Here is a 27,267-nt window from a genome sequence, read left to right as displayed (position 1 = left end):
TAGCAAATAAAATTCACTGCAGTGAATTGGAACTGTACAAATACTTACTGAAAGGGAGCAGCAGCTACATTTAATGAGGTCTTTGAGCTGCAGGATCAATTCAAGATGTAATTTTCTGTTTGAATAGAACAGACAAATTGTTGCTAAGAAATATCAATTCTGAACATTAAGAATTGTCAATTGAAACCTTTCATGGCTCACATGAGTCATAAGTCTCTGTTATCAATAGGCAAAGAAGTTCCCAAGAGCTTCTATTTAGAACACAACGTACACATTAGCAAATAATTTTGCTATGCCCAAGACTGGGCTGAGTTTTGGAAACAAAGACATCTTGCAAAATTGTATGTTTGATGGGAGATAAAGGGAAACGAATAGTAAAACATTTTAAACCAGTTTGGCAGCAGAGATGAGAAGGTATCCAAATATTCACCTGAATGTATCATTTTAATGATTTCAGGAATTTAACCAAGGCCCCAAGAGTTGCGGCTTTTCTGCAGCAGTCGGTCCCTTTTCCAGTGCTAGCTGATGACGCTAACCCTAGCTCTGTCTGTGTAAACAAACAGACAGAACAAATAGTATAGGGAATCACATCAATTTATTTTGCAGTAAGAACAGATAACTCTTACCTTTTAATCTGCTCCCTTAAAAGCGGGCAGAGTTTTCAGGTCATTTATGCCAATCTTGCATAAACCTGTACTTGCCTTATAGAAATTACAGGGTTAGTAGAAAATCTAATGCCCATGTAACTAGCTGTGGCACAACACCATATTTAGGCAGCATCTGCTGCCCAAACCCACTAAGCAATTACTTGAGTACCAAATACATCTGAATGTTTCTGGCCGTACATTTAAGTGCAGAACTGTAAATACCTTCCAAACAAGAGGCTTATTCAGCATCTTTCGGTACAGACAGTTGAGACATTGCTCAGTATCATAGCTGTCATGCCAGAGATTGGAAACAACTCTCACAAATGATTTCAGACAAGCTGCTGACATCTGGGTGGAACATTTCCACGGAGTGTGAGAAGATTCAGCATTTTCAGGACATAGGGAGCAAGGCCCGCTCTCCGTGCTTACCAAGTCTCTAATGGAAAAAGACACTGCTGCAAAGCCTTTCAGAACAAGCAAAGGCAAGACCTGCCAGCAAATGCAATAGCCGTCTCCTCCTTCACCAGTCACCTATATTTTATGGTGCTTCTGCCTATAATATCTGGTATCATGGCTGGCATCTAGGCTCAAAAAACTATCAGGGAGTTATTGGTATGTCAAACATTTAGAGAAACACTTCAGGCAAAGGTTTTTCTTTAAATGTACCTTTGATCTAGCTTGGAAGGAGGTTGATTTCAAGGTTTCCTGTTCACTGTAGGTACAAAAAAAATCATAGTGAAAATCTAAGCATTTTCTAATAGATGTATGAAAAGTTCACCTTTCAGAAAATAAAAGATGGCAGAATATGGCTCTACATCACTCCAATTATACAGTGCAAACCACTGGCTGTAATTTGCTAAACCATAGATTGAAATTAATAATGACTTTTTGCAAGTATAACAGTAAATGCACTAGCATGAGAGAATTTGGTGGTTCACTAAATCTAGGCAAGAATCAGGAGATTATTGCGCATTAGCACCTCATTACAGACAGCGATCTTAACCCCACAAATGTGGCTAAACAGTCAACACTACTATACATTTGCAGCTGTAAAACTAGTCAAAGAAGCAAAAGATGAGAATGCTGACATTAGGCTGCTCTATGCATAGCCAAACACCATGTTGCAGATGTCTTCTGTTCATCATGCACGTGAAGTAACGTCCCTCTGAAACAGCCCCAGAACTGGTTCAATTATTTATCAGACCAATCCAGAACCTACCAAAATCATGGCAGTCCTTCAGTGGGAGCTGGATGAGATTACTTCCGAAGGAAATGCTGGCAGAACATTCTAATCTAATTTTCAGTGTTAGCAAACTGGCAATTCATCTGTATTGTAATCCAGATCTTCATTACTGGAAGGTGTTTTATGAACTACAAAGGAAGACCAAGAGGTGTCAGACTGGAACTAGCACATTTCAGCTGTAAATGCAAACAAGGACAAGTTAATTCTAGACAAAAAAATTTATGGCTTATTTCTGTGGGTGGATGGTTCAGCAGAAGACCAGAAAGGGTTCTCCTTCCTTTATGATCCCAGTTCACACCAAAAATAACAGAATTCAGGGACAAAAAATTCAGACTCTGAGGATGATCATTCTATGACAATGGAGCCCTTCCCACATCAAAAAGTTAATGTCCTAAAATTTATACATGACATTGTATTTCATTTGATAATTGAATTAATTTCATTGATTTAAAACTGCTGACACTGCAGAGTTAAGAATTATAGGTATAAGTTAAGGTATATTGTATATTGTATCGTAACATTCTTCATAAATAATATATCTTGATAAATAAAATGGTCATAGGAAAAGAAAGTGCAATCTAAATTAAAATCTTGTTATTGCAAGCAAGAGATTGCATGGGTTAGTTTCATTCAGTTTATTAAATCATGCAGCTCTTAAAGACAGAATGGAAATCTCACCTAGGCTTCTCTCACTGTACAGGAACAGGGATCTGCTCCAAATCTCTTGAGGCCCTTCAGCTCACTGTCATCTGATATACGCCATGTTTTTCAGTATCACAGAGATTCTGCAGTATCTTCTTCAGAAGTACCAACCATTGCTCCCATTTTGCCCAAAAATGATTTCAAGAGAACAGTAAAGTCAGTGCTAAATCCTTTCCAAAATCATACTGATCCTGTGAAGCCCTCATACCCTTGGCTATTTGGCTTACTTTTCACATGAAGGTTTAAGACATTTGTGGGGATGATGAAAAGACTATGATTCATTCTTGGTGTTGGCTGGGTCCCCTCAAGGTTTTTTGCTCGACTAGTAAATGAGTGGATGCATCCTCTGAATCCTTCTTTTCTACTTATGCTTCCTGATACACAGCATAGATGAGAATGTGCTGAACCCTGCGGTAGGAAGGGACGAGACCATTACTCTTAACTCTGCCACTTAATTCTGTGGTAACAATGAGAAGATAAAGTATAAGAACAGCATGGCCAACAGAACCTTGACAATCATTTCTTTAGATTCTTCTGCACCTTGACCTCAGAGCATCTTTATTTCAACATAGCCTGGAATGCGTTATTACCCTGGAAAAACAATTACTAACAGTCAGTGGCTGGACTCAGTTGCTGCCTTGGCCCATGCTGTAACCAAAATGATCTAAGGGAGCAAAACCAAAGTCAAAGAGACTTGCTTCATCATATCTGAGAATCCCCAAAGGTGATCTCCAGTTGTCTTGTATGCAGTTGTAGGTGCAATTTTCAGATTTGGAACCCAGCACTATACAGCACACCACGGGCATCAGCCCAATAGCTATACTGATGATGCAAGCAATGTCAGCTTTAAATGCCAAAATCAATATAAAAAGTAAACATCTGAGGCTTATATTTGCAGACAATGAAGTAAATACACACATGAAATAAACATTTTGTTTTGCATTTGATCTGAAAAGAGCTCTTTGGGGAAAGTCAGCCACAGAGTCAACATAACACTATTGCGGTTCACTGCAACTGACAACAGAAGGGTTTAAATTCAGAACATTTGCAAAAGATTAAAAAATGGTTATAAAGTTTAATGTTTCTTCACATTGTGCCCAGGCTCATAGAAAAAGAATCCTCAGAAACAAATACCAAAGAAGGATCAAACATCTTTTTTCTTAGAGAAATAACAATTTGATTGAATAAACAGAAGGAAAACAGAAATATCCAAAGCTTAAGACTTTTTATACGTTCAAGATTATAGCTTCAAGAGCAATAGCTTTTCTTGCATTTTTTGAACGCAAGTGAGATATTTTGAAGTCAGCACGAATTTCAGAATTATACACCGGCTATTTACAACCCAAAAGCAGACTGAGACCTCAACTGCTCAAACATCAGAACAACTACCTGAGTGACTACCAGTGTTGAATGCCAGATTAGACCGAGATCTGCTGGGCTGTTCAACACCTGTTGGTTTGCTAAGTTCCTCCCACAGGGCAGTCATTCTAGAATTAATACCATACCAACAGGCCTAGAAAAAAGAAAATGAAGCTAAGTTAATGCTGCTTTATTACTAAGCAGTTGTCTTTTATTGAGGCATAAAACACATTGCAACAGAACAAGACTTTTCTACATCTTTGATTACAGTATTGTCTACAATTTGGCAGAAGGGGACAGCTTAACATCAACGGCTGTCAACTGAGAACCAAAAACCGAGAGCCCCCTGCATTAACACAGAAACAAAGAATCACAGAGCTGGAAAGGAACTCACAAGGTCAGTTTGTCCCAGCGTGAGATCATCCAAAACATCTCACTCTTAAGAGGTGCTTCTCTTAAATACCTCTCACCATAGGCACTTTGAAAGCAATCTATTCCAGTGCTTCCTTGTCCTTAAGGGAACTGAGTTTTCCTTACTGCAATGTAACTACTGCCTTTCTGTCCGAGTCAAACTGAACAGATTATTTCTCTTTCCTGGAAACTTACCACGCCTGTTTAGTCTTCTCTTCCTTAGCAAAAATAACCCCAGATCATTTAATCCTCCCTCCCAAACTCAGGCTTCTTGGCTCTCTTCTTCCTTGTTCCTTGCCTTATCCTTACATGATTTAGCACGGTTTGTTCCTGACAAATCCACATAAGCCACTTCTCATCTTGCTCTGTTCTGCATGATTACAAACAGTTGATTATCTCTTCTAGCATTTTGTTTTGTTTTGTTTTGTTTTTAATAATTGATGTTAAGCTAACACCACTAGAATTTTCCAAAATCTCTTTGCTTTTTAACCACAGACGCCATAATTACCTTTTGCAGATTTCTAATACTTCACCCATCCTTCATGAGTCCTCAATTGGAAATGACAAACTTGAGCAGCCAACCTCCAGCCACCCTGGGGAAAAGTTCACGAAGCCTTGCACTAGCCCTTTCGTAACTTGRCATTTTATGCCTTTTTTTTTTATTCGCCTTCCGTATTGATTTTTCTAAGTACATCCTAGCCCAAACTTACTTAATACATTAGACTATTTATTCTTACTGGCTATTGAAATACATTTTCATCTCACTTACATCAGCATTTATTGCCACTAACTACAAGTTTAGCTTTATGAGTGGCATCTGGTTCCAAAGCTAAGCAAAAAGTATCTGCTATTGATAAAGTTATATGCATAATCCATTCACTGGTAATAAAAAAGAAAGCACCCAGTTAAATAAGTATTGCAGCATCCTAATTTTCCCTGCTGATTCAGCAGAGCTGAAGACCTCATATGGTTAGCAGCCGCTGGATTACCACTTCCGATTTGACCTTTACCAAGTCGGTCATTCCATAATGAGTAAGTTGTGCTGAGAGGTCTCAGCCTTATATTCCACAGTGCTTGTTTGTAATCGCACTTTGAAACCAAAACAGCAATTCTGTAATTTCAAACGCCTGCTACTGCACCATTTAAAAAATGAATGATATTTGTGACTAATCCTGAACTGTAATACACTAGCATTTCATCAGATTCAGACCTTCACATAAGCACAATTGGTGGCTTAGGTCAAAAAAAACTGTGCCTCTTCAAATTTTATTAAAGGTATATTCACATTCCTACTTAGAGTTAGATCCCATTTTTTAAGTTCTAATAATATTTGAGTTTTCTGAGGCTATTTTCTGCATATGACAGTGACTATTATCTTATTACAGAAAATGAAGTCTTGCTAACTCAAATGTAAAGCACATCGATAAAAGCCGCCAAAAGAAAATGCTCAACAGCAGATGGAAACTGCCTTACTCACCATGAAGTTCAGACATACTGACTGTTACACAACTGCACAAAATATAAATCTCTCTGGTATTAATTGCTGTGAACTGCACTATAGACCTAAAAATGGAAGTCAATATTTATTCTCTTTCACATACTAATGAAAAAGTTTACAATAATATTCAAAACCAGCATATTCCTGTAGAACTAAGATAATTTGAAGTATGATTTATTCCACTTGTAAAAGTCAAATTACTCAGAACCAAACAAACATATCACTCCTCAGATACACATGCTTATCATCTCAAAAAAGCAAGGATTTTCATAGTCACATACAGCCAGAGCCTCAGAAGTATTTCTGCACCTAACTTCCCGTTGAAACCGGCAGGAAATTAGGCTTCCAAATTGAATTAGGAAACTAGGCAGAACCCACCTGCCGTATCGGAAAGTGACGACAAGAGGAGGAACTTCCCTGGATTTCTACTCTACTTCAGCAGGACGACGGGTCTCAAGGCAACGTGCCAGCCCGTGTCCTCGCGGGTGTTAGGAGCAGTCCTGCGCAGGGCACAGCGGGCCCGAGGTGCCGCGCTGGCCCCAGCACGCGGGGCAAAGCCGCCCCGCCGGGCCTGGCTCCCCACCGCCCGCGGGACCCTACCAGGCAGGGCGCTCGCCCCCGACTCGCTCACGCGGGTAGAGCGAGTTTCTGCCGATACGAGCAGGAGCGGGCGCGAGGTGGGGAACCATCTCCCTCTGCTGCGGTGCGGACACCCGGGGAAAGCAGCCAAAGGTCTCTACGGAATTCCAGTATTTCATGCCCAATCTTGAAGTTGAATGGCCCACAGTGCTGTCAACAAAACATGTCAGTGCACTAATCCAGTGATTTTTAAGGCAGTTTGAATGACAACTGTGCAAAGTTTCAGCGCTTTATTAAGTGCTCGGATACATTGGAAAAAGAGGAAGCAAGTAAGAAGCGTTGCGCAGCTTTAAGCCTTCTGCACGGTTTTAAACTTCACACCACTGCGACACTAGCTCTTCTTCCGCTTACTCTTAGGAAGCAGTTGATCGTTTTCCAGCATTCTGGACCGACGGAACTTCCTTTTGTTAACTCGCAGATCTGCCATGCTGCTGAAAAAGAGAAAAAGAAAATACGGTTTTAAAGATGCTCTAATTGTGGCTAGTATTGAAGGCTATATTAAAGCACTGTAAGAATTATGCAGGCATACACACAAATACATTTAACATGTATGTGTTACTGGTGGTGATGAAAAGAAATATTGCTCCATCTTCCCATCTGCTTCCTGGGCATGAAAAGAAGTTGGAAAACAGATCACCTTACACCTCATTTCTCTCTACAGGTAAAAACTCCTGGAAATATCAGCTATCAGAACAATCTCTTCACTAATTTTGATAGGTACATGAAATAAGTACCTCCATCTTTAACTACAAACATGCTTTGTCCTAGATTAAAGGAAACACCAGAAAATGTACAGTTTTATGTGTTTATTAAAAAAATAATAATATTTTAGCTTTCCTGGCTGGAACCAGTCTCCTGGTGGCCATCATCATAGCTCTGGTTATGTAATATTCAGGGTCAGCAATGCCAGATTACATATACTTAACACAAAGGACTGAACAGCAGCCATTTGGCTTAATCCTTGAAGTGTTTCCCCCCAGTTATCAAGTTTGCTTTCTATTCATTACTTTCCTTTGAGTGGACAACACCAGTGCCTGAGACTCTGACATCAAATTGGTTAAGCCAAATTTTTCCTATACAGAACTTAAGTCTGACTATATTGTTACGTTCATTGGCATGCCTAAAGGCTTTCAATTAGGAAAAAAAAAAGTCATTTGCATGAAAAGTTGCAATACAAGAAATATAGATAATGCTAGGTCCACAGTCCAGCAAGAGGCTCAAACGCATGCTTGAAACACAAATGTACTCCAAGGAGTCAGTGACCATTCCTCCCCTGGCTCAAACAAGAATAATTCCATTGCATTTAATGCAGTTCTGCCAACATACTTGTTACTCGGCCCATGAATACATCTTAAATTTCTACCATCTCCTCCTCTACACTGAGATGAATGTACTGGCTTGGAAATTTGCAGGACAGAGAGACAGGGAAGGAGAAAAATATGCCAGCATTTTAGGGACTTGGAAAGGAGACAGGTAAAAGCTTTGGTTCCATCTCAGAACCTACGCTGGACTTCAAGCGGGGTCCCCCCATGCCGCAGGTACATCCCCTCGCCACCCAGCTAAGGAGGGGAGGGCATTCTCCATTTCTCGCTTCTGCCAAGGGATCCTACATTTAAAGTACTATTCTCATTTCAGTGCTAGGAAGACCCAACTGCTACGCCAACACCTGTTGATTTAAAAATGCAATGGGATTTCTCTACAGTTTCAGTCTGGGTCTCCAGCATTGCAGGCTGGGGCACCAACCACTGTCCTGTTATCCAAGAAAGGCACTTCCCTAGTTCGGAGAAGAAATCCAGAAGCCAATATATATTCCTGGAAAATCCAAACCTTATTCTCAAAAAAACCTTTTGGTTTCCCAAGATGGCATTTTCCATCAAATTAAAAATGTTTCACCCCCAAATCCCTAATCAACTCTATAACTTGGCTAGCTAAGCAGTTACCAGTACCATGATGCTGGTAGCAGGAAGCTTCAATTTTTAAAAGGTACTGATAAATATGGAACTAGAATAGACTGGGGACAAAATAACCAGTGTGACAGAGAATTGTGCCCTTGAACTTGCAAATTTCCTGTCTTCTAAACCTCAGTGTCACTAGCAATAAAACAGGATTAATGCTTCAAAGGGCTACTGCAAGGATTAGTGATGTCTACCATAGATACGTGGAAGACACATCACATTGCAGAACACGCAATTCTAACCTGAAAGCTAGCTCTGCAACTTTAGTTACTGTTACGCTGAAAGCCAATTTCTGGTACACTCAAATTCTAATTCAAAGTTACCCCTCAGGTGATGACATATTATATATAAGAAGAGGGTAAGGAGATGTCAACAGTGATTGAAAATGAAGATTTGGGAACTAAGTGTAATGATGAACTGAGGCAAATACCAGCTGCAACAGAAACCTATTCAGTTCTAAAAAAAAACGTTTACATTAAAGCCCAAATTTTGGTTCTCCTTGGAGCGGTGGAGTTTCAGAATGACAGCATCCATGAACTGTCCTGTTCACCTTGTTGCTCCTTCTGAAGAGCAGGGACAATCAGACACGTATTAGCTCCCACTCCACAGCCTGTCACAAATTAGCTGAACACAGAGTCTTGGGGCAACCAAGACTTCATCCACCGCTCGCTGCTGGCTACAGCGTGTCCTTCAGGTACAGGTAAATAAGGCAGTAAAGTCTAGTTTCCCTTCCTCCTGTCACCAGGGACCAGTTTTGAACACTAAGAAATGGCAGCAACAGACACAGAAAAAGACACTTGCATCATTAATACATTTCCTATTTCTTGCACAAAGCCTGCACTGAAGGTTGAATCTCTGTTATTACCTAACATAATTACATAATCACTATTATATAATAGTGTACTGTAATACACTAGGTAATTTCCAGGCCTATTTTGAGTCCTACAATAGTATTACTGTTGACAAAACCAAGACATTTTATCAGAAAATGTCTACTTGAAAAAGAGTCATCCTCAGCGGTACAGCCACTAAGAAAAAGGACAAGTGATTTTGGTTAGTTACCCAACAAGGAAAATATGTGGGACTTCCATCTTTAAACAGTTTCTCTTTGCCAGAGGCGCTTCTTATTTATGGACAAGGAATTTTCCAATGGAAACTCAAAGAAGTGTTTTCTCCTTAGCCATAGAGTTAATTTTAAAAGAAAAAAAAAAAAGTTGTTAAACTAGCCACGTTTAAATTAAGCAGCTAATTTCCACCATTTGGCCTCAGAGCTTGAAATTCCACGTAGTGTTAACGTGATATTGCTCATCCACCCATCGCTATTACTAATTAAAATTTCATTAAAAATACATTCTGTTTTTACCATTCCTACCAAGCTAGGATGAATTCATCTCGCAGGGACCATTCATTTGGCTTCAGCTGGGAATTCACAACTGAAAATAACAATGGAAACACTCAAATGCCAAAGTCAGTGTCTCTGTCGACTGCTGAAAGATGTACGCTGGAGCAGATCAACAGGAACAGCTTGTATTTCAGAGCCCAAGTCAGCATCAGAATGAGAACAGAACTCCAGCATCTATGAAATCATTAATCACGTCGAGGAGGATCAGCACGAATCCCAAAGCAACAGGATTTGGGCTGTACCTTTGGAGACAGCAGTATAATCAGATTTCACCCACCTGCAGAGCTCAGAAGAAACAGGCTATGCATGTGTAACCCTATCCAACCCTCCTCCAGTCCTCAAAGCCACAAATCCTACAAGTGCCATTTCTATAACGTATCAAGACCAAAGTTGAAAGCCTTCCTCTTCCAGCTTTACTCTCCCTTCCCTGCTTTCAATCACCAGCACTCATATCGTGAAAAGGACCACTCATTTTAGGCTAGAAGTAGCTAAGACTTTAAAATTACTGAAATTAGGTGTTAACAGAAACTCTTTATATATGTGCTACCTCTTTCTCTGCTACAATTCAGAAATCTGCTTCATTTAAATTCAATGCAAATGCTAAGGCTGAGTATTGTAAAATATCTCATTACAGTAATGCATTGCCAAAGGCAGTCCCATACTGAACTAAAATATAAGTTAACTTATGAAAGTATGCATAAATGGATGCACATACGTTTTATGAATGCCATGAGGCAAATGATTCTTTTCTTTTAAATCAAGCTCTAAGGCAGATATTTTCAATCAGACCTGAGGGAGTTACTGCTGTTTGTATCTATTGTAGCTGACTCTTTCATGTGAACCGTATCTTTAGTTCTAGATCAAGAAGAATTTGCCATCTCCTTTCAAATCTGCACTTGTATGACAGAGAAGGAGAATCAACCTGCATGGTCTTAGGTCGCTACTGAGTCTCTGATGAATGACACTGGAGAAACACGTTCTCCGTGAGTTAAACAGTCCCTAAAGGAGACGTACTAGTCTTTCTCCGTAGCATCTGGTTTTGGCCACTAATGCACAAAGGATCCTGAGCTGAGTGGACGGCTTGCCTGATTCAGCGTATCACTTCGCTAATCCCATTCGCTTTTCCCATCCCGGGGATGCTTTGCTAACTCAGGGGCACCACAGCAACCTTACAGTTTCTCCAAGCCAAATGGAGCACACTTTAGCTTCAGACATCTGGTACCAGAAGGCTACGGCCTTGACACTGAACCTCCCACAAATGAGAACCACTCTCTGGGCCACAATGTCAGAAGATATCAATCCTAGCAGCAGCCACTGGCAAATGAATGAATGCATGAAAAAAATCATTAACTCCTGATGGTCCACAACGCACTTACTGATTGCAAAACCAGCCTGACAAACCAATGAAAGTAGCTTTTCTCCAGTGCCTAATTGCATTAAGAGGAGCTAAAAATACACTGAACACTTTCTTAATGTTTCTTTCCCTAAAACTAATTGCTGCAGTTGCCCAGAGACATTATTCTGTTATAAATGAGCAGAAATGGCGCACACAGGCAATGCTGGAGAAAAGGGGAGTTTCTTACTAACTTTTTTTTTCCTTTTTTTCACTCCTTCCCCCCTCCCCCCCCAATAGTCGAGCTTTTCTTATCAAATACAGTTGGCACACTGGAGAAGTTTGGGAACAACTGCCTTGCTCTACTCATGAATTCTGGAGTCTAGTTTGATATGTCCTTTGTATTGGTTGACATAAAACTGCTAAGAAGTAATTTCTGATATTCAGTAAACTAATTCTAATATTATTATATAATTATTATAGAGAAAGAACATTTGACAGGGCAAGATTAAATGTAAATTCTTGGAAATTTTGTGAACAACTTTGTTTCTTTTCAGTTACGTAGCAAATTATTTTTTCCAAATCAAACATTTTTAATACTTGCTTGTCAATTCCACATCTTCCTATATTTACCGATCCTTCTGCAGATTCCAGCAATTTCCTAAGTTTTCTTAATGCTTGGCCAGAATAAGTGCAGTATTCCAGGTCACAGAAGAGCTGAATAGGTAATTCCCTCCCTGCTGTATTATTGAGCATTTCTGACAAGCAAAATAGCAGCACAGCTAAACTATTTTATTTTCTAATATGAATGCTCAGATAATTTGCTATTCACTTCGAGTCTCTCAGTATCATTTTCTTCATACTGGTTTTGTATGCGTTTCAGATTACTGTCATCTCACAGATCCTATGACAAATCCAACTCTATTACACGCTGCCTAAGACACTACGCAGGACGGCCTGCACAAGATGTCAGATTTGCCGTAGAAAGGCATACTAAATTATGGCCTTCAAAACTCCAGCAGCTATCTCATAATAAGCAGTCGCTAATATAATAATCTCCCCGGCGAGGCGCATTACGAGGAAGGAGACGGAGCACCGGCACACGAGACGAGAACAGATCCAGGCAGCGGCCGGTGCCAGTGTTTGCAGCAGCCCAGCAGGTCAGCGAAGCAGGCAGCAGCCCAGGGGCGTCAAACACCGCCAGACCCGTTAAACTAACGATGTACTGCGCTATAGCATCCCCTGCCTTGAACCAGCATTGTCCCTCTTCCAGTAAATAAAAGCCTAAGCTTGATTACCTATTTAAATCTGCAGAACATTATCTCAAAGTGTCTCCATATGTCCCTGTAGCTTACGATGGCACGTAAACTCTGTAGCAGCCTTCATCTCTTACCAAATATCACACCGACAAATTAATTCAATTTCAAAGTGTTTGAGGACAACCAATTTTTATTTTTATTTCTATACATATTTTATATTATCCTGCCTCTATTTACAAGTATTTCAACCACTTTATAGATGACCTTACAGACGCCACTGCCTGTACCGTCCTTTTATTAAATCCACATTTTGTTATATAAGCAAATATCTCAGAATATTTTCTACTTCTGTTTTGCTAAATTTAACAAAGAACGCAAACATTAGAAAATAAAATTAACTATCAACAATAAGGAATCTGTTCAATTATTTTCCATGCAAATTAAAAAACGGAAACTGCAAAAGTGGGGAAAAGGTAATTACAACTTTTAGTAATCTAAAGCTTTATAACTACCACTAAGCCAGAAAAGATACTGGTTACAGAAACCTATTCTAGGAAATAACTGATTAAAATCAGTCTAAAGACCCACCCTGCAAATCCTATGCCTTTTGTCTTAGCCGGGACTGCTCACATGAATTATAGTCGCTTGCGCAAGTCTGGAGCCCTGAGAACGCTGTGGGACAAGTCCTACGAAGCCGAGACATAGCGATGCCTTTACAATTTGCCAGAATACCCAAGTGCTACACAACTCTAGTTGCCACGAGGACATCTCAGTTTCACTGTCCTTATGCAGCTCAATTATAGTTATCACACTTCCCAAACCTTTCAAAATAAAGCAAAGAACTAATTCTTCATAAATAACATTTTAAGATAAGTAAAGAGACAGAATTGGAGACCAGCACAGGGGACTCCATGATTTCAAAGGATTCTAAAACCAGAGTAAAGGAAAAATATCACCAATGCAAAGACACCAAACTCCAAAGGGTCCTGAACTTCAATGTGTCTCTCACTGCCAAAAGAGAATTTGGGCTGTAATTCATCAGCAGTGCAGAATATATTAATATGGAGAATCTTTGTTAGGGATGCTATAAAGTGTGAAGCTGAGTAACTTTTCAATGCATTAGATAGCAAAAATGTGAATCTGCTTGTGTAAACAATATTCCTGAGTACATCTTGTGTATTAGGAAGGCATCTATTGCAAAAAGCTGAAAAAAATCGAAAAGAATCTAAGAAACCTAAAAACAAAAATAACAAAAAAAACTAAGACAGCGATGACAGCTTCCATAAATTTTTAATTTAGTTTACAAACAAAAAAAGTTGGTTAGCTTTACAAATTCTCCAGTGATTATGAAATGGAAAGAATTAGAAATAAAAAGACTGTAAAAGAAATGCAACCATATTCACTTTGAGGGTAAAAAACAGGCAACACGCACAGGAACTGTACTACGATAGCACTACAGCAACACCCCACACCATTTACAGAAACGAGATTCAACTCCTAATAGTATCGCAAAAGTCAAGTAGTTTTCATTTAGTTTGACCCATGATATCTCTAGTTCAAAGCCCCCAGATACTAGGGCAATTCACAACGTTCCTGAGAGAACTCGGTGAATATTGCTATTACTAAAAAACATACAAGTGACAATCTTTACGGGGTCACTGTCCTGGTTCGCAGCAATATCCCTATACTCAGGCCAGCCCTGTGGCCAGCTTTGTAGAATCAAGATCCAGCTTCATAGAGGTAAAGCGTATCAATCTTTAAGAATATATACTGACTTAATTAACCGCGAGTACTCATGGTGAGCCTCTGCAAGGGCAAACAAGCCTTGGCTGGTTCATGCTTTAAGTCAGTCATTCACTTCACTGATTTCAGGAAAGTTTGCAACATCCTGCTTTACACTCGGTCCCAGCTATTGCAAATAGTAGAGCTTGTGACTAAAAACATGTGTAAAACCTCATCAGAAGTCTTGAATGAGAACAGTATTAAAAAAAATTTTAAAAAAAGAGAGAGCATGTGCATACAAATGAGCGAGCACACGAGTGTGCACTCAGCCTGCATTTTCATGAAGATTCTATTTGGTTTATGGCACTTTATAAGAAAGCCTTCATCTATATTTAAATATAAAATCAGAAATATTTCCTTTAGTTCCTTTCTGTTTGTCTGACTCAAAGACAGATTACAAAGACGACAGGATGTGCATGTCTCCTCATTTTGAAAATGTGTGGTAATATTTAATACCTATTTAATACCTCTACTAGCAGTTTAGCATCTAAAGGCAAACATTTATCCATTCCTTTAGTCATGCAAAAGAACAAGAAGCATCTGCGAAAGAGAAAGCTGAAATATTCAATGCATTTTTCACTCCAGCCTTTTCTGACATTTAGCATGTTTTACTTCTCCGGAACACGCTAAGCAGACGTCTTAGCAGACTAACCAAGAGCGCTGCAGAAAAGGCTCTCCGACTCCGAGCAGCAAACTCCACGCTAGACACCAACGGATGCCGATGCCACACAGGCAAATCTCCTCCCTGGCCAAGTGTAAGACTTTATACTCGGACAAAGGTGGCATTTATTGAGTAGGGTCAGCTACAGCAACACCTCAGCTGCAATAGCGCGCATATGGGACATTGCCTTTCCTCACCACTCCCCAGGCCCCCAAAGGAGACGAGGTTTAGAGAACATGACTTAAAAGCAAAGGCTAAAGGAACTGTGTTAGTTTTCTCAAGAAAAAAAAAAAAAAAAAAAAAAGAGTACACCAAGGAAAGAAATGGTAAGTCTTCCAAAGTGCAAAAATTCTGCTTCTCTCTTTACCAGGTTTGTACATGTCAGTGGCTCACTTTCCCCATAAAGAAAAAAAAAGAAAAAAGAAAAAAAAGCCCTTTTTCATGATGGTGATAGTTAAGCAAAATAACACTAGGAGACACTAGAAATTTGTATGAACAAATTAGATAAACACCCAACAGTTCCTTTCCACCATCACATTTATAGGATTTTATGAAAACATGAGACAAGCTACTGGAAGCTTAGTGATTCATCAAAGACCCATTTGAGTTTCTGAACACTGTCTGATACTATTTTTTACTTACTATAGTTACAAGGAACACAGATGATTGAACCTGCAGAACTTCGGAGAGAAAAATATTTTATTATTCATCTGAGACCTCTGTGGGTTTGTCTCGACTATCAATTAAATGCTTTAGATGTTAGCTAACACCTTCTGACAAGAACGCACACATCCTGGAAGTCTTGGGGTGGGGGGGAAGTATTGCAAACCCCTAAAACACAGGAGTTTTGGTCCTCAAAATTATGCAAAAATTAATTTCGTTTTTGCCTTATAAGCTGCCTCTGCAGCTGGTTTTCCCTGTACGTTGTCCACCCCAGCAGCTGGCGGCGATGGCGGCAGGGACACGTGCTCATTCTGCTGCCTGGGTTCCCCTCCTTCGCAGCCGCCAGCTTCCCCGTTCGGTGCGGAGTAGATGGCTCTTCCGAGGGGGGAGCAAGTTTCTGAACCCGGAAAACGGGCTCAACTTACTCTCCTGAAGTGGAGAGTGTAGGAGGAAAAGAACAACATTCACTGAAAATCTCTTTTGATCGATTACAAAATATGTTCACAAGAATACGATTCAGAAATTCTTATTTCTCCTGAAAACAGGCTGATATTGTCACGTGAAGGCAAAAAAATGGATTCAACTTCCTAAACAAGCAATTGCTGCCTGGAGTTTTGTTTAATAAGGTAATTGCTGAATGCCGGGTCTGTGTCAGTGTAATACTAAATGCTTATCAAGCCATGATCCTGCAAAGTCTTTGGCATTCATATAATCTTATATACCAGCAAAACCACTAAAGTCAACAGGACTATTCAGATATATAACTGTTTTCAGAAGCAAGTCACACGTGATCTGAATTTTTATGCCTCAGCTATTAACACTCATCAGCACAAAGATGCTAGGATCAGGAATGGAATTTATATTTGAAGGATTAAAACTTTAAACTGTTTCTGAATTTCCATTTAAAACCATTTGTCTGTCAGTAGAGCTATAAAAAAGTTAAATTGCCAACAGCATAGACTAATAAAAACTGTTACAGACGGTCTCTAGCAATATAGGAGGTTCATGGAAAACACTGACAGGGGTTCAGGTATACCAAGTCAGCTCTGGGAATGGGAGGCAGAGACCACAAAAAAAAAAAGCCTTTGTTGAAATGCCTAAAGCACTTTGTTTGTGGAGCCAGCCAGTGATTAAGTAAATGCGTTCATCTCAAAACTACGATTCAATTGTCAGAGTTGCRGATCAAACGTCTTCTTAAAATGAACTTGGTTAATACACAGCATCTTTGTGATGTGAGGCTACCTCATGTATTCTCCAGGAAATTAAGGGTTAAAGACAATTTTGATTAAAGTGGGGTATGTTCTTTGCCCTAAGAAAAAGGAAATAATCTATTTTAATAATTGTAACTACTGAAGAGCAAGGATCATTTAAGTCCAATTGCTTTAAATTCTCTTACAGCAGATACATTTTTAAAGGCTGTGGAAGAAACATCTCTCCACCACACAGCTTGAAAGGAAGACAGACTGAACTAGGTCACAAATGAACGTGTTCTGATCTTTGACATGCTTTCCATATCTAAGAGTTTTCCCTTTAAGAATTCAGACGGTATTCAGAAGTTCTCCAAACTCTGCACGGCACTGTTAGGTTTTTCGAAAGATCTCAACACCTACAAGTGGAGAGAGATATCCAGTGGTACCTGGAATCTTCTGCAGAGAACCTGGGTACCCCACAGCAAGTACTTAAAACGTGACCAGCCCGTTCGCGTGCAAGTGGAAGCTCCTAGCTGTTGCTCTACACGAGACAGCGGGCCCTGAGCCTTGGCAAAGCTCCCTGCAAGGCAAGAAGCTTCTGGCAGACCCATGGGCCTATCCAAACTGATCTCCTTGTACACTGAGGACACAACACTGATTACTTAATGGGTTTTAAAATGGATTCGACTTTGGTTTACATTCATTTTAATTAGAATAATAATATTTTTGTGCTTTAAGACTTCAATCCGCAGGTTGCATGGCATAGTGCCACCGATAATAAAAACTCAAAGCAAATATTCTTGACCTTCTGCAGAAGCACGCAAGTTTTAATGCTCTGGAATGTTAGATCCCTTCCCACATCTTTTGGGGCATTTTGTTATAGTGTATTTGGCTTGGCCGGTAACATAACAAGTAAAAAGCAAGGACAAAAATATCCTGACTGCATACTGCACAGTCATTTACCCCCATCTCGGGTCAAGTCAGGTAGAGACATTTTGAAATGACATTTCTAGCACCCAACACTTAAACACAAACAACCAAAAAAGGAGGGCTGCCACTCTTACCGTAGGGATGAAGTGAACCTGTTTCTCACACCAATGTTCATTTTGGGGGAGGCAGCGATTTGCAAGAATGCACATTTAATTACTGAGAGTCCTCTTTTCTTAATTCTACAGAAAAACTGCAACTGCATTTGGGAGTGAAACTGAGCTGTAACTAAATGGTCACTAAAGAAAGCTTTCATGAAAACCAGAACTACTTTCTAGGCATTCAAATCTGATATTGCCCAAGGAGCTGACCAAAACCTGCAATTAGGCCAGCAATCAGGAACTAGTATTTCACATCCATATCACAGAACTCGTCACCATGAGGTTACGGAAAACCTGAAATGCTGCCTCARTTTAATCGGATACAAAGTAATACAAATTTCTGTAGTCCCAATAACTTTATTCTTAAATCACTTCTGCAAACTTAAAACCACAGTAACCGGATTTTTTTTTACTTAACAGAGGATGAGAAAAGAATGAAAAAAAATCATTTTAAAAGCTCAGAAAACATTGTAATTGTGCTTGTTTTACAAATGGTGCCAAATTTTGGCTAAAATATGATCCAAACTGCCCCTAAAATACCCCTAAACTGCCCCATTTTTGCACTTTCACAAGTAAATAGCAAATATGACATATAAAAATATTTGGGTTTACTTTTGAATATTAACTTCTAATTTCTTTGTGTCAAAATAAGACAATTAGTAGAAATGAGAGACGATATGCTAGAAGATTTATGTAATGTATCAATGTTCATTAAAAGCTTCATAAAATAGCCAGTTATTCTAAATGCAGAATATCAATGTTAATATCTTCTTTATTAAATATATCGTATAAATTACAATGTTCAACAAGTCACTGCTTCTGCTGAAAAAGGCTTTTTGGACGTGTCTTTCACAGTCTGCTTAAACATACTGTAACTAGAAGAGTTGGTAAGGTCAGACCAACTTTAGCCTAACATTTTAACGGATAAGAATGCTTCTTTTGGAAAATTAGGCTGTATATCTCAATTGAGATCCAAATATCCCATCTCAGTTCTGCCATTTTTTCATCTGCCCAGGGAAAATAATGAAGTATCAGCGTAAGTTTTAAGGATGTTTTACAGCGTTCAATTCTCTTTGAGAACTTCAGTCTGAAGTTTGTAACAAACCTGYAACTCTCATATTAAGAACAGTGGCAAATGTGAAAAAGAAAATTGTCATAAAATGGCCAGTGGAAGGATTCATTCCTGCTCTTGCCACCCAGACTTGATAAACCTTGATTAAGCCAAGTAGGGGAAAGGAGGAGGTAGGTARGTTCCGCCAGCATGACACCTTAAAGGGTATCATTGGGGTTACAGTATACTGCAAGAGAGAACACTGAACAGAGGTTTTCCACTGAAAATAGCCTACAATTTTGGACAGACAGCAAAAGGATGTCAGCTTACCACTGTCCCCGGTGATTCAGGAGGGTCTGTTAAAACATAGTGATCTGATTTCCTATTCGCAGGAATGCACTGCCTGATTGAAGTAAATTAAAATTATTGAGCCATGCTCTCACTGCTGAGCAAAGAGCAGTCCGTTTATATTTCTTCCACTGAAGCCTTAACTTGAATTTAATCCTGAATTTAATCCTTTCAGAGTTGCAGGAAACTCAAAGTCTCGACGGTGAGAAAACATCAAATGGAAGATATTTTTTTAAAGAATGTCAAAATGACATTTGACAAAAACAGTAGTCAGTTATCTAGGCAAAAAAAGTTTTCACAATTTCAGTTAACAAAACCATCCTACTTTTAAGATCATACTGTTGAACAATATTAGGTTGCCATATATAAAAGAAAGATCAATAATAAGAATTGTACCTTAAATACAGAAAAAGTAAGGTACTCTCCCTGATGATATCTGTATCTCAGTTGAGATTCTTCCTTGTTTTGACTCTGCAAAAAAACTTCAATAAGATTCAAAACTAAAACTGTCACCAACAGGTTAGTTAGGCAACCAAAAGGAATATTCTGTAGGGCAGCACACAGTAGCTTTTTAACATGTTCAGTCCTCATGCCCTAATATCAAATGATGAAATTTATGGATTTAAAGATATTAAAAGATGTAACATTCTAYGTGAATATGGACTATTTAAAAGTATTCTCATTGGTCTAAAATCTGCATTTGAGCCTCATCACAAATACAGACCATCACTTCCAAACTTCAGCAAGAATCTTCAACAGCATAATGAACACACACGGCTAGTCTAGGAATTCAAATAGGCCATTAGCTACTGGTTTTGTTCTACAAGAAAAAAAGCATTCTTCTGATACCATTCATCCATTGGCAAATGTTTAACTTATACCAGAGGCAAGATAGCAATGTATCTCAAAACGAATAGCTTAAGTTTTCGAAAGGCTAAACTATAATATAACATATGGCAAAGATGAACAGCATTCAAACTAACAATTCTGCTAATGTGTCACTTTACAATAACCTTGCAAGAATATCTTACTGAGGACACAGAATGGAGCAGAACTATCATTTACTTTAAAGGATAGGTTTACTGTTTAAACTTCTGCTCATTTCTAACTTTGATGCCTATACTTTTCCAAAGCAGAATGCTAATTATGTTTAAAAGCATATTAAAATATATAGCCAAAAACTGGAGCTTCTATATTGCTTGGTTCCCTTGTCTTGCAAATACCTTATTATAAAAATATATTAAGAAAGATGATCTCTTTCTGGCATAACTCTATTTTTAAAAAAAATCCAGGCTGCTTATAAAATACACTTACTATCTGCCTGTTCTTCGATGTGCTGGCCTGTGCCTTTTTACATTAAGCTTGCCAGAGCAAAGCCCTCATTTGACTGTGTATCTATTGTACCACTCAGAATAGGTTTCCTGCAGGCTACAATTTTTTAATTGTAAGAAATTACAGAAAGACCAGTAACTTTAATGAAAGTTGTAGATATGCTTTACTTAACATTCTTCACATATCAACCTGGCCAAGTTTTATTTCCAATTAATTTAAACCAACCTATCGAACAATTGAGAAGTTTCCTGGATGAAGGAAATTATTAAAGTAACAAATGATTTTATTGTGGACACATATGACTAATAACAACATCTAATACCGCTAGGTAGACATATCTCATTATGGAACTGTAATACTGTTTTCAATTCTTGATGTTCCTATTTCTTCTTCCACTAAGGAACATGTTTTTCCAACCCATGCAAGAAGCCACTGATGCCAAGCCCCTAAGCCATAGCGTATTACCTAAAATGCACTGCTTAAAACACTCTGCCAATTCCCATCTCTAAAGTGGAATTTAGGGAGAGCAAAAAAGGAATATACAATAATTTGATTGTACCATCACTGAGAAAATTAAGTCACTGTCTGGTGACATAGAAACTATAGCCCACCATCTGCAACTTTGGAGATGACAGTGAGATATGGAAAAAATGACTGGTAAGGGGAAGACTGTTAGCCTTGACATTCACTTTTACAAAATTTCCCAGAAATACTAGCAAACAGGGTGTTTTTAAATTGGATGATAGATTGGATACTGCTATAAAATTAAGGCTAAGAGTAATAAATAAAAGCCCAAAACACAAGGCATTACATGGACAATTAAAATATGTTAAATATCCTTCCACAGGAAGCACAGTCTCATCAAATACTAGGTTTTTCTTACTAAAAGAGGCTTCAGTGAATTCCTCTCTAAAATACTGAGAAAGTATACAGTTCCCCATGGTAAYAAATTACAGTTCTACCAGTAAGCGCAAGTTTGCGTTAAAAATATGTACCTTTTGCTATCTTCCTTCATCTTGCTGCAGCTACAGAACAATTCACTATGTGGCTGTTATCTCTTGGCCTGCTCCTGAGYCCTCTCCCAGACCTGTGGAGCCCTGATGGTCTATAGCTCCAGAACATCCATTGGGTGCAAGCTTCCAGCTCCATCCTCCACTGCCATGCCAGAGTAGTCACTTTGTGTACTCAAAAGCTGACTTGATTGGGTACATTTTCTGTCACTGTTTGCATCCTGCACTCCTGGTAAAGGTCACTAGCTTTAACAGCAAAAGCAGTCGAGCTCGTCATGTCAACCAGCTTTCGATATTCTTGCATCTTTGCTTAAATAGGGTGAAATAATTTTAACAGGTTTAAAAGAAATATTTTGAAAAACTGGAAGAAGTTTCGACCAAAAATTTTTAGCTTGCTGTGAAATCCCAGTTTATTATGGATAATGCAGGAAGTTTGCTACATAACCCCTGGAAATGTAGACACAGACATGGTGACGTGGCTTCAGACTTGTGAATTTCCTCTCTTTGCTTCAGGTCGCTGCAGGACAGAAAACTTTTCCATGCCAAGTGCTAACAAAACTGTTTCTGGCAGTCTGTGTCACATGCCATTCTTCCAAATAACCAGAAAAGAGTAATTTTGACCTTCCACCTGCAAGCCCTAGCATGACTCAGTTTGTTCACCAGACTCTCCCCCAAAAGCATTCTCCTCTATACCTAAGGTTTCCAGCATTCCCTGGTAAGTGCCCCAGTGCTGACAAAGGAAGCACCTGTCATTTTCACCACAGTCTGAACTTCTGCTCTTATTCCTCCTAAATCCTCTCTCCTCTCCTCCAAGATGAAACAGGTCTATTAGAGAAGAAAATTCTATGATACCGATGCAATGTTTTGTCCCCAGTCATCTAACAAAACCTGTGTTCCTCAATGGCCTTACCTCTTAGACCCGGGATCTGAATTTCACCACAGCTATTGTTTTAGTTTCTTTGCTTGGGGCCCTAAAACTAACAACTCAGGAACTTCACACAGTCCCGTTTCCTTCATTTTTTCTTTCAAACTGACTTTAACAAAAGTGGCCTAAGACCTGGCCTGGTGGATTTTTTCCAAAGACTGGGCATTAGAACAGATAATCAAGCAGACAGAGACCATCAGACAGCACAGGTTGAATTATAATTTTAGAAAAATACACACATTTAATATTCAGATTTGAGGCAGGTACAGGAGTTCCATAGAGACAAAGCATTTTCTAAAAAAGCAACCCCTCCCACACACACTATGTCATCCTTCCCTCCCAGGCAAACATACGGCTCCCCTGTGGAGCCTGGCAATGCTTCTCTGCTCCTGGAGCGCATCCCAGCCACGCTGCAACTCCCAGCCAGGGCACAGTCTGAGCAGGCACGCAAAGAGCTACAGTATAGTCTTCCTCAGCAGGAGGTAGGAGGATGAGTAAGGAACCAGGACCACAAGAAACACTACAAAAAGCATCTGTCTCACAATCTAGACACAGCCTCAGAGTGGTACGGGAGATAAGGAACGGGCTCAGACGCATTCACAAGCAGCCTTGGCTGCTTGAATCAGACCAGCGGCAATGGACATAACCAAGTTCCGTAAATTCCTTAAGTTCCAAGCGACAACCTAGAGAGGAAAAGCTTCTTCTGACTTCTATCCCCATCCTTATCTCCTCACTCCTGTCCAGCTACCTCCCYTCCACACCCTGGTTTCTCACCAAGACAGACCATCAGGCAGAGGCAGCGCTGGCAGCAGCAACAGAAGCTTCATCACATGAATCCTGCCAAGTTACCTCAGACAGAGATGCAATCGAGAATCGCTTTCTCTCTGCAGCTGGCAAGCTCATCTTGTCAGGGTGTCTTGGCTTCTTCACGTCTTTCACTTCTCTTCAAACAGAAGATACGCCCAAAGGGACGGACATCTCATCTCCATCTCTCGTAGGCGCATTTTCATGCCTCAAGCAGCTAATCAAAACAGGGCAGGGAGCTCCAGGCTACTGGCTGGCTCCCTAGCTCATGAGCCCTCTAGCTCTGATGGCCACAGTCGATTTTAATCACGACAATTCAGAGCCACAGACCATTACAAAGTGGCTTTTATTCAGGAGCCCCATTCCTACTATTTCGACCAACTGAGAAATAGCCAACTAACTGAGAAATAACACTACGTGGGCAAGTCCTAATTACATAATGAGGTTACAGGTCCTCCCAGTGAGCTTGGGACCCTGACCCCTGTTTATTAGGGGCATGTATAATCATATAAGGGGCACGGAAATACGGATTCTTCAGAAAACAAGGTGTGAGAAAGGATTCAAACATTTTTATTCTAATTTGTAGCAGGCCTAACAACACCTACGTAAAAGACAGATGTGGTTCTTACTCTTTGATAAACAGTAGCAGCATCAAAAGATCATCACAAGAGAAACTGCAGACTAGCATTAAAAAAAAAATACATACAACCAAGTATTTTATACTCTAATGTCAGTCTCAATGAGTCACTTTCAGGTACTACAACAAAGTATGCTTATAAATGTCCTTCCAGGAAATACTGCTCATTCCTTCCCCAAGTTGTGGCTACTTCTACAATAAAGGTTTAATGATTACTTTCTATTCTTCCACTGATGCACTTTACTATTAGCCTCTGACACCACTGTAATCAAGGCCTTACCAGCGAGTCCATTAAAGCTCCTTATTATTCAACAGACTATTTAAATACACATTCTAAAAATTTCAGATACTACTTCTGTCATTAACTATGAATTTTAAGAGCTGTCAGTCTATTGACCACATATGTATGTAATGAATAATAAAGAAATTACATCACAGGTATTTTTTTTAAAAAGCAGAGTAAGAGTATCAAATGTGATATGGTTCTCATCGCTCTAAGATCAACTACTAAAGWGAACATGACATTCAAAGAGAGATTCCAAATCAAGCAAGTTTCAGCAGTAAGGGAAAACTGTACTACTTTTGCAAACTCCATCAGTCTTGTTTCCAACTTCTTTGTATAATGATTACAAAGCTTTTCAGTTGATCTAGCATACACTATTCTAAATTTCACAATTCCTGCACACCTTTAGCACCTCCATATATACTTATCTCCCCTCCATCTTCATGTACTTCATCAGATTGTGTCAGATACCCCTGGATGGTTTCTCAGTATTTGTACAACATCTTGCACAGCTAGAACCAATTTTTAAATATTACCAGTGTATAATTTCTTAAAGACACCTCTGCCCTTCTATTAAAAGTTAAGATTTTAAAAAGAGAAAGTGGTCTTCAGACAGAAGTAAGACAAAACGAATGCTGTAATTCCCGCATGTTCAAGTAGATAGAGACGTAGAAGAGACTGACAATGATATAGCTTTAAATACAATAGAAGATTAGATACTATTAACTTTTCCATAAAAATCATTTCCTTCATCCCCTCTTTTATATATTTATACTCAAATACAGCTTAAAACAATGAGTTTCAGCTATTCATCAGGAGATGCTTGGAGCATCCATGTGTTATTTTCCAAGAGTTCAAAACCACTGACCAAAGAAACTTCAAACATATATTATGTCTCCCATGTGCATGTGGAAGGTTCCAAGATTCTGACTTTTTAAAGGCATTTGCCTCTCCTGCAGAAAGTGTGTAGAGTTCCACAAACTGGAAAAGGTTGAAAACTACTGACCTACTCTCAAGGACTTATCTTTTCCATCCATGTATTTTACTTACTTATCAGATGACTCTGAATACATCTCAGTCCCTTGCAGATCTCTCAAAATGTCTGAACTGGAGCTGTAAAGAAGAAAAAAAAMCAAAAAACAAAAACAAGCTTAGGCAAATTGTTTTAGCAACACCTATACCAAAACGGGACTCAAAAAAATTCCCTAGGAGCAAAGACAGTAGAGTATGAAGATGAGAAAAAACATTCTACAAAGCATTGGCAATGGAAAAATCATTTTCAACTACCAGTACAGCTCAGGAAGTTCTGTCTCTGCATCACATAACTTCCAGAGTTATTACTAGGTCTCATTTTCATTATTTAACACGCCTGAAAATTCCTTCTGTTCACGTCTGCTTGCTGGGACGGCTGGGCAGACACCAGACAGTTTCTCTGGAGAGGATTTGTAAGATACTTTGGTTGGTAAAGTGCGACATTTACAAGATCAAGGTCCTTTCATCCTCTCTCTCAATCTCTGAACTCAGGGCTTTTGGGGTAAGCTTACATTTTGACCATTAAAAAAATTAACATTTTATTAACAAAAAATAATTTTAAAAAAGCCCATAGACATGTTAGTGACAAAAAGCCAAATTGTCAAGATCCTGACAGCACGTCAATAAAAACCCAAGTGAAATGTCTTTTGTCAGCAACCTCAGTAACTCATCATACGAATAGAGGCGGCTCATTTTGAGCTGCTCAAAGCAAGTTTTCCTCGACAAACCTATCTTCAGAAAAAAGACTCAGGTCTGTGAAGAGAGATGAAAGCATAGGCTATGCAGCGTCAGAACAATTTTCGGCAGCTGCCTGCCCCTGAAGTAAAATTCTTTGTCTGTGCATTTTGCTCCCGTATTCCTAAAACAATTTCACTGATCACCGAAAGACATATTTCATARAGCTATTTATTTTTTAATTAAAGTAACTGATTTAAAAGTTTACTGGATGTTTTTATTAGTCAAAGGAAAAAAGAGTCTTGGTGCCTTACATACTGCAAATTGAGGTGAATGAAGACTGAATCAAACTAGACAATTTAGTGGTATTTAAGAACAATTCAAAACATTTTTCTTCACAACCTTTTTATCTGCTTGAAGAGATCATTTTATTTTTCATCTTCATACATAATTTCACCTTCTAGTGTAACATGGTAAAACAAACTATTTCTTTTCTAAATCAATTTTTATATGCACATAAAACAGAAAATCACCAGACTCATTATCAGTGCTAGACAGGTGAGAAACTTCAATGTGATATAAGGATTTAAGATGGGAAACCACCACCACTAAATCATAATTATATGGCAAGAAGCTTAACTCTACCAATCTGACTAATCTAGACCTCTAGAAAAGAGATCAGCCAACTACTGTCAATGCTCAGCAATTCTTCAGGCTGTCACACTAATAAGAACTGAAAATGTCATCCCAGAAGAGTTTTGCAAGAGCATGCACATAAATTTATAAAACCTTTATGGTTTGTTTGCTTTAAACACTTAGGCCTATATAAAAATCTGAATGTATTTATCAAGCTTTTCTATATAGCAAAGAGTTATTTAACATTCTTCAGAACAGGGTTTAAATAACCATGTGGAAAGATAAGAAATAGCTGTCTTAGTTCCTGCTCCAATTACAGAAGTTATGGTTTTACGTCAGCTCCTAGGAGATCCTGTCTTAGGAATCTACTGAGGAGACCAACATGAAAAGGTTGCTTACCAGCAGTGTCCTAAACAAAGATAGAGCAGAACTTTATCTGCTACACTTGTACTTATTTTATGGTCATTGTAGAGACTGCCTAATCTAAGCATTATTAAATTCAGCTGTCACTGTTGCTTCAATACAAAAAAGCATACACACGTTTAATTATCTACAAGAATCAGCTCAGTGAAGCCAGTCAGACATTGTCACAGGCTCCAAGTTAAACATGCATAGAGATGTTTTCAGGTTTGAATCCTGTATTTTAAATATTCAGGAAATCTTCTCAAATTTGAATAAAATCTCAATTAATTGGACAAAATA

General features: G+C 39.0%; 1 protein-coding gene across 5 annotated transcripts in view; it reads right to left on the bottom strand.

Moving 5' to 3' along the window:
* Positions 1-6,697: 6,697 nt before the first annotated feature.
* RAD18 (RAD18, E3 ubiquitin protein ligase) overlaps positions 6,698-27,267 on the bottom strand; it is a 70,954-nt gene continuing 50,384 nt past the window's right edge. For 2 of the 5 annotated variants that reach the window (XM_026074905.1, XM_026074902.1), the window contains 2 exons: positions 25,273-25,335; positions 6,698-6,930 (listed from right to left, as the gene is read on the bottom strand). In XM_026074905.1, the coding sequence (XP_025930690.1) occupies positions 6,831-6,930; positions 25,273-25,335 (163 nt within the window). In that variant the 3' untranslated portion in view covers positions 6,698-6,830. The remainder of the gene's footprint in view (positions 6,931-25,272; positions 25,336-27,267) is intronic. The other 3 variants (XM_026074903.1, XM_026074908.1, XM_026074907.1) reach the window with 3 other exon arrangements.

This window comes from Apteryx rowi, unplaced genomic scaffold, assembly GCF_003343035.1.
Source record: "Apteryx rowi isolate R43461 unplaced genomic scaffold, aptRow1 scaffold_4, whole genome shotgun sequence".
Classification (NCBI taxonomy): domain Eukaryota; kingdom Metazoa; phylum Chordata; class Aves; order Apterygiformes; family Apterygidae; genus Apteryx; species Apteryx rowi.
Note: the sequence above shows the minus strand (reverse complement) of the source record. Positions and strands in the feature narration are given on the sequence as shown.